Here is an 8,843-nt window from a genome sequence, read left to right on the forward strand (position 1 = left end):
TGTAGCGATGAGACAAGATAGTAATAACTAACAATTGGATACCATGAAATGGGGGTAAAATTTAAAATAAATAAATAATAATCCTTTCCCAATGGTACCAAAGTGTCATGCGACAGAAAACTTCTGTTTTTCTATTTTAGAATCCCAGAATCATAAAATTATCATTTGAAAAAACGTAATATTCCTTTGTTTACAAATGCAATAACAATACCAGGATGCTTTCCCTTGACCTGGGCTTGATGTGGAGTGAGAGATTCTGGCTCACATCTGTTCTCCCTCAGATTTAGCCTGTAGCTTTACAGAGCTTTAATAGCAGCGCTATGCTACGCAACCACAGCAAATAAAAACCCCTGGAATAGCCATGCAGATTAACCCAGAGTGAGATCAGCAGTGCCAGTGATGTGAGCTGTGGGCTCTGTATAGGCCATCGTAGGACTAATTTAAGGCTTGAGCCATGCCACCAGGTGCTTCTACCACAGTAACTAGCGTACCAGATCCTTGTCTATCATTAGGCCTAATGTGCTTACTCCTTTTCACTCTGGTAACAAATTTCAACAAAAGCACTGATCATTCAACATTAATGAACACCTCATATGAGCCTTAAAGTATGTAGTGCATCTATCTATTGCAATGTGCACTCACTGCACTGTAACCTAATGTAAACCATACTTTTGAAGCCTTTCATACTTTAAATTCTCTTGGCATTTGGAACACAATTAATGAATAATGTGCACACTGAAAGTTCTGGAAGCACCAGTTGTCCTATTAGCTAGGTTGTTGTCCTACATCTTAGTCATGTACCCTCCCAAAATCAAACAGCTCGGCTTTTAAACATTAATATGATACTTAACTATGAACCTATTATACAGTATAACCATTTAACCTGTCTTGAGCAATTCATCCAAGTACAATTTCTCAGTCTCACTCATCCAACCACTTTGAATGAAGATTAATGCTTCATATAGCTGAGGTTTTCCCACAAGCTCAACAGAACTCCAAAAGTGATCTAGTACCTGTTGCTATAGTACAGCTCTCCTATCGCAACTCCCTATAGGCCTAGTGGTGTGCTAGTCAAATCATACTTTATTTGCCACATGCGCCGAATACAACAAGTGTCAATGGGTCAATGTAGGGTCAATGTAAATTGTCCGGTGGCGATTTTTAAGAGTTGTTCAGCAGTCTAATGGCTTGGGGGTAGAAGCTGTTGAGGAACCTTTTGGTCCTAGACTTGGCTGACAATTTTATGGGCTTTCCTCTGACACTGCCTATTATATAGGTTCTGGATGGCATGAAGCTTGTCCCCAGTGATGTACTGGGTTGTTCGCACTACCCTCTAGTGCCTTACAGTCAGATGCCGAGCAGTTTCCATACCAGGCGGTGATGCAACCGGTCCAGATGTTCTCGATGGTGCAGCTGTAGTACCTTTTGAGGATCTGGGGGCCGATGACAAATCTTTTCAGTCTCCTGAGGGGGAAATGGTTTTGTTGTGCCCTCTTCACGATTGTCTTGACTATGTTTGGACCATAATGATGTGCACACCAAGGAACTTGAAACTCTCGACCCGCTCCACTACAGCGCCTTCGATGTTAATGGGGGCCTGTTCAGCCCGCCTTTTCCTGTAGTCCACGATCAGCTCCGTTGTCTTGCTCACATTGAGGGAGAGGTTGTTGTCCTGGCACCATACTGCCAGTTCTCTGACCTCCTCCCTATCGGCCGTATCATCGTTGTCGGTGATCAGGCCTACCACTGTTGTGTCGCCACAAACCTTATGATAGTGTTGGAGTCGTGTTTGGCCACGCAGTCGTGGGTGAACAGGGAATACAGGAGCGGACTAAGTACACACCCTTGAGGGGCCCCAGTGTTAAGGATCAGCGTGGCAGAGTCTTGTTGCCTACTCTTACCACCTGGGGGCAGCCCCTCAGGAAGTCCAGGATCCAGATGCAGAGGGAGGTATTCAGTTCCAGTGTCCTTAGCTTAGTGATGAGCTTCGTGGGCACTATGGTGTTGAACGCTGATCGATGACCAGCATTCTCACATAGCTGTTCCTTTTGTCCAGGTGAGAAAAGGCAGTGTTAAATGCCATTGAGATTGCGTCATCTGTGGATCTGTTGGGGCGGTATGCGAATTGGAGTGGGTCTAGGGTGTCCGGGAGGATGCTGTTGATGTGAGCCATGACCAGCCTTTCAAAGTACTTCATGGCTACCGACGTGAGTGCCACAGGGCGGTAATCATTTAGGCAGGTTACCTTCGCTTCCTTGGGCACAGGGACTATGGTGGTCTGTTTGAACCATGTAAGTATTACAGACTCAGTCAGGGAGAGGTTGTGAATGTCCGTGAAGACACTTGACAGTTGGTCCACGCATGCTTTGAGTATACGTCCTGGTAATCCATCTGGCCCAGTGGCTTTGTGAATGTTGACCTGTTTAAAGGTTTTGTTCACATCGGCTACCGAGAGCATTATCACACAGTCATCCAGAACAGATGGTGCTTTCGTGTATGCTTCAGTGTTGCTTGCCTCGAAGTGAGCATAAAAGGCATCTAGCCTGTCTGGTAGGCTCGCATCACTGGGCAGCTCGCATCTGGGTTTCCCTTTGTAGTCTAATAGTTTTCAAGCCCTGTCACATCCAACGAGCGTCAGAGCTGGTGTAGTGGGATTCAATCTTAATCCTGTATTGACACTTTGCTTGTTTGATGGTTCGTCTGAGGGCATAGCGGGATTCCTTATAAGCGTCCGGATTAGTCCCCCGCTCCTTGAAAGGGGCAGCTCTAGACTTTAGCTTGATGCGGATGTTGCCTGTAATCCATGGCTTCTGGTTGGGATATGTTTTGACGTCATTGATGCACTTATTGATGAAGCCGATGACTGAGGTGGTGTATTCTTCAATGCCATTGGATGAATCCCGGAACATATTCCAGTCTGTTTTCTAACAATTGCTAGTAAAACAGTCCTGTAGCTACGAATAATACAGATGAGAACTCTCTTGGTAGATAGTGTGGTCAACAACTTAACATAAGGTACTCTACCTCAGGTGAGCAATACCTCGAGACTTCCTTAATATTAGACATCACGCACCAGCTGTTATTGACAAAAAGACACACCTTCCTACCCCTCGTCTTACCAGAGGTAGCGTCTCTGTTCTGCCGGAGCATGGAAAATCGCGCCAGTTCTATATTGTCTGCTTCTTCGTCCAGCCACGTCTCCACGAAACATAAGATGTTACAGTTTTAATGTCCCGTTGGTAGGATAATCTTAATAGTAGGTCATCAATTTATTTTATAACGATTGTACGTTAGCAAGGAGAATGGAAGGCATTGGGAGCATATTCGCTTGCCTCCGGCTTCTCAGAAGGATCCCCTATCTGTGTGTCCTTTCCCGGCGTATTTTCTTCACGCAAAAGGCGTGGATCTGGGCCCGTTCCAGTGAAAGCATGATATCCTCCTCGCCGGACTCGTTAAAGGAAAATGTTCTTCCAGTCCGCGGTGAGAAATCGCTTGTCTGATGTCCAGAAGCTATTTTCGGTCATTATTAGAGATGGTAGCAGCAACATTATGTACACAATACGTTAAAAAATAAGTTACACAAAATGCAAAAAAATTTGCAAAATTGCGCAATTGGTAGGGAGAATGTAAAACGTCAGCCATGTTCTTCGGGCGCCATCTTTTCTTTTCTTAGACCCATGATATGTCAGACTTTCTGGTCAAAAGTAGTGCACTGCATAGATGATAGGGTGCCATTTGGGACATAACATCAGTGCTATGCCAGGCAGCAGGGCCAATGAAGAGTAGATTCATGCCTCTGGCTCCTGTTGACAGCCTGGTATCAGGATGGGTTTCATTATTTCCAGGCTTGCTGCCAGCACATCGCCTGCCTGCTCCTCTTCCCTGGCTCAGTGTGCCACATTCTGTCATCAAGTAGCATGCCTACACCACACACTATCAGTCATACACAACACAGCAGAGCTATACACAGCTAGCCCCGGTCACATTCGCTGATCTGAGACCACTCTTCTTGAACTGCACTGTTGATTTTTTTTCTTTCTTTTTTTCACCTTTATTTAACCAAATAGGTTAGTTGAGAACAAGTTCTCATTTGCAACTGCGACCTGGCCAAGATAAAGCATAGCAGTGTGAACAGACAACACAGAGTTACACATGGAGTAAATAATTAACAAGTCAATAACACAGTAGAAAAAAAAGAGAGTCTATATACATTGTGTGCAAAAGGCATGAGGAGGTAGGCGAATAATTACAATTTTGCAGATTAACACTGGAGTGATAAATTATCAGATGGTCATGTGCAGGTAGAGATATTGGTGTGCAAAAGAGCAGAAAAATAAATAAATATAAACAGTATGGGGATGAGGTAGGTCAAATTGGGTGGGCTATTTACCGATAGACTATGTACAGCTGCAGCGATCGGTTAGCTGCTCAGATAGCAGATGTTTGAAGTTGGTGAGGGAGATAAAAGTCTCCAACTTCAGCGATTTTTGCAATTCGTTCCAGTCACAGGCAGCAGAGAACTGGAACGAAAGGCGGCCAAATGAGGTGTTGGCTTTAGGGATGATCAGTGAGATACACCTGCTGGAGCACGTGCTACGGGAGGGTGTTGCCATCGTGACCAGTGAACTGAGATAAGGCAGAGCTTTACCTAGCATGGACTTGTAGATGACCTGGAGCCAGTGGGTCTGGCGACGAATATGTAGCGAGGGCCAGCCGACTAGAGCATACAGGTCGCAGTGGTGGGTGGTATAAGGTGCTTTAGTAACAAAACGGATGGCACTGTGATAAACTGCATCCAGTTTGCTGAGTAGAGTGTTGGAAGCTATTTTGTAGATGACATCGCCGAAGTCGAGGATCGGTAGGATACTCAGTTTTACTAGGGTAAGTTTGGCGGCGTGAGTGAAGGAGGCTTTGTTGCGGAATAGAAAGCCTGTAAGTAAGAATTTCATGGTAAAGTCAACAAATAAAGTTTGATTTGATTCTATAGACTCCTCACTAATAGGGAAGGGGGAGAGGCCTGAGAAAGTCTTCTCTACAGATCTTAGGTTTCAATATGGATGAGTTCAGCTGCTCAGCACTCTAAATCAGCACTTCACCTATATCTGACCCCCACCAATGGTCTTAAAGTACACCAATGCCAGGACAAGAAATGTCTCCAGAACATTTGTTAGCCAGAGACAAACATCATCTGTTATTTTCTATGAGACCATATGTGAGATAGGCTACTCTGGCCAGCCTAATCTGTAAACCTAATCTTAAACTATTTGGTTTCCTCAGCTGCAGTATCTGTATCAACTGGCTGGTCGGGTTCAGAGGCATGTATAGCAGGCAGACATTCATTATTCACACTGCTCAGCTCAGGCCCAAGCCGGTGATGAAAAAGTCATGAGGCTAGCCTTTTCATCTCCACTGTAGGATGAGCTGCTGCTTCACCAATATCAACAGGCTCATGCAGGAGTCAGCAGGACTCAAGATTTAACTAAATATTTACCATTTATCATAGACCTCTACACCAATCACTAATAACTGAGAGGAGATTTAAAACCATGGCCTTATTTCACTACAACAGCTCAGATTTAACACTTGAACTGCCTAGCCTTTCAGCCTAGAAGTACGCTGGTGATTCGCTGATCCACCTCTACGCAGAAAACACCATTCTGTATACATCTGGCCCTTCTTTGGACACTCTGTTAACAAACCTCCAAATGAGCTTCAATGCCATGCAACACTCCTTCCGTGGCCTCCAACTGCTCTTAAATGCTAGTAAAACTAAGGGCATGCTCTTCAACCAATTGCTGCCCACACCTGCCCGCCCGACTAGCATCACTACTCTGGACGGTTCTGACTTAAAATGTGGACAACTACAAATACCTAGGTTAGACTGTAAACTCTCCTTCCAGACTCACATTAAGCATCTCCAATCCAAAATTAAATCTAGAATCGGCTTCCTATTTCGCAACAAAGCCTCCTTCACTCATGCTGCCAAACATACCCTCATAAAACTGGCTATCCTACCGATTCTTGACTTTGCGATGTTATTTACAAAATAGCCCACCACACTCTACTCAGGAAACTGGATGTAGTCTATCACAGTGCCATCCGTTTTGTCACCAAAGCGCCATATACGACCCACCACTGCGACCTGTATGCTCTCGTTGGCTGGTCCTCACTACATATTTGTCTATAAGTCTTTGCTAGGTAAAGCCACACCTTATCTCAGCTCACTGGTCACCATAGCAACACCCACCCGTAGCACACGCAGGTATATTTCACTGGTCATCCCCAAAGCCAACACTCCCTTTGGCCGCCTTTCCTTCCAGTTCTCTGCTGCCAATGACTGAAACAAATTGCAAAAATCACTGAAGCTGGAGTCTTATATCTCCCTCTCTAACTTTAAGAATCAGCTGTCAGAGCAGCTAACCGACCACTGTACTTGTACACAGCCAATCTGTAAATAGCACACCCAACTACCTCATCCCCATATTGTTATTTATCCTCTTGCTCTTTTGCACCCCAGAATCTCTACTTGCACATCGTCATCTGCACATCTATCACTCCAGTGTTAACGCTAAATTGTCATTATTTCACCTCTATGTCTTATTTATTGCCTTACCTCCCTACTCTTCTATATTTGCACACACCGTACATAGATTTTTCTATTGTGTTATTGACTGTACGTTTGTTTATGTGTAACTCTGTGTTGTTGTCTTTGTCGCACTGCTTTGCTTTATCTTGGCCAGGTCGCAGTTGTAAATGAGTTTTTAAACACACTAGAGAACGTTGAGAACTTAACTGGGCATCCCTTTTAGGATATTCATCAGATTCATATCAAGCACCTAGACTTGAATAATAGCGCATAAACAATTGTAAAGCATGAATTGCATGAAGAAATATTGGTGAAAATATATGACTAAATATAACAATAAAAAAAACGTAGGCCTAAAGTAAATTCGACACTTCCAGCCAATGCCACATTAACATTTTAAAAGTCTAATAAATACATTTCATATATGCTTTCAGAAGAATAATCATTTGATTGTGCTTTTAAAGGTCTTAGGTAACATTAGAAAACTAAAAAACTATTATTTCAAAGAACATAATAGCATTTTCATTAGTTTGTTATTTTAGGCTATAAGTAAGTCCATCACAAAGAAGTCTATTATAATTTTGTTTCGGTAGGTCTATAGAAACATTGCAGAAATAAGAAGATGATTTATTAAATTGTGAAGTAATGTGCACAATTATCACCCATTCATCCAGTAAGGAGAGATACGCATTAGCGCCTGGGTGGGTATCAACATTCTACAGTGCATTGTCTCAGCGTGTAAAGTTAAAAAACCAAATACAAAATCAAACATCAGTGTTTGTTGGCCTATGGAGGTTCTAGTGTTAAGACATGAATGATAGAGCTGAATGACTGAAGTACAATAGATGTATTATAATATCAGACCAGAAGCAAAGATCAGAAAAGCAACGTTTTTAGTCTGAGCATGGATTTATCTTTCATGGGGGAGATCTAGGCTATAAACAGGTGAGAGGAGATCATGATCAAGCCTAGATTTGGCCACTGAAAGTACAAGGCCATGGCAGCTTGCACATCATGTCATCCCACATCTGATCAAACATCAACTTTGTCCAGGAAGATTCACCATGGCCGCACAGGTTAGCTGCTTTAGTGCTTGAACATTTAGGGATAACATCTCATGGGATTTGACCTCGGTTTTTTACGAGTTCCCAGTTGTCTTGAAAGCACCATCACCATTGAAGGAGGTTGGAGAGAATGTGTGGATGCTCTGATGTAACGTTAGTTGCTACCTTATTAACTCGGGCTATATGTTATCTCACCACCTTGTCAACTCAATCCAACAATCTGAAAATCACAGTGTGTTTAGGTATCGAATCATCTTAGCACAGTTATGGACTGGCAGGCTGTTTGCACAAGCTAGTTAGCGTTACAGTAACGTTAGCTAGCAAACAACATCTGACAACTCAGCTGACCTGGCTACTAGCTAACGTTAGCTGGATGGCTAGTTAGAAAACTACATGACCGTGCTGCAAATACGCCTTATATCAGCTATAACACATTGTTCATGTTATTATTGGCTATTATTATTCGACAGCCAGCAAAGATGTGACACAGTACAGCTACCGTTAGCACTTCACCAAAGCTACATTCCTATGATAGTTAGCAAATTTAGGTAAGGTAACATTATTAGCTGTCTGGCTAGCCTGTCTCGCCTACCAGAAACGCTCATTCTTCACTCGCTATTCCGTGTGTAAATAGAATTTTCGAACAATTTAAACCACTGCGGTCAAGTGCAGAATACCGTCAGACAAATAATTGACTCGTTTCTTTTTTCTTTTTTTTTACACACATAAAATAAGTACCTGCCACCTCCCCCAGATCCTGGCCGTAACGCCATCTTGATAACAGTGGTCTGTGACAAAAAATAGTCGGCAGTGACGGATCTTCCGGGTCATAGTTTTTTCTTCTCCACAAGATGTCGCTGTTGTGCTTCTGTCAAACTTAAAATGTTTAGCCTTGCATCCATGGAACATGATGCCAAGGCTCTTGGCAGGTTTACCGTAAGTGTCAATTGTGTACCTGTCTTCATTATATGGAGAAGATGCTTCTCATATCATGAAGGGTCTAGTAGAAATAATTAAAATCACAAGACTAACCTTATCAAATAGTCCCACATTTCTCAGTTATTTTAGATTTGAGATAAATTAATTTCACTAAGTCACTGTTGATGATTAATTGTCCTAGGTCTGTTCCGTATCACTGACATTATAACCCTCTCCTGGGCTGGATTGGATTAAACCTGCCTATGCAAGGTTTG

The 8,843-nt window shown here is 43.0% G+C and overlaps 1 protein-coding gene across 11 annotated transcripts in view; it reads right to left on the bottom strand.

The window, feature by feature from the left end:
- The window catches only part of LOC112265518 (synergin gamma), a 51,457-nt gene extending 43,002 nt beyond the window's left edge, over window positions 1-8,455 (bottom strand). For 8 of the 11 annotated variants that reach the window (XM_042296198.1, XM_042296197.1, XM_042296195.1 and 5 more), the window contains exon 1: window positions 8,389-8,452. In XM_042296198.1, coding sequence (XP_042152132.1) covers window positions 8,389-8,423 — 35 coding nt within the window. In that variant the 5' untranslated portion in view covers window positions 8,424-8,452. Of the gene's footprint in view, window positions 1-8,388 lie in introns of all 11 variants that reach the window. The other 3 variants (XM_042296199.1, XM_042296190.1, XM_024442879.2) reach the window with 2 other exon arrangements.
- Between the last annotated feature and the right edge of the window lie 388 nt (window positions 8,456-8,843).

The sequence above is a fragment of the Oncorhynchus tshawytscha genome, linkage group LG13 (assembly GCF_018296145.1).
Source record: "Oncorhynchus tshawytscha isolate Ot180627B linkage group LG13, Otsh_v2.0, whole genome shotgun sequence".
Classification (NCBI taxonomy): Eukaryota; Metazoa; Chordata; class Actinopteri; order Salmoniformes; family Salmonidae; genus Oncorhynchus; species Oncorhynchus tshawytscha.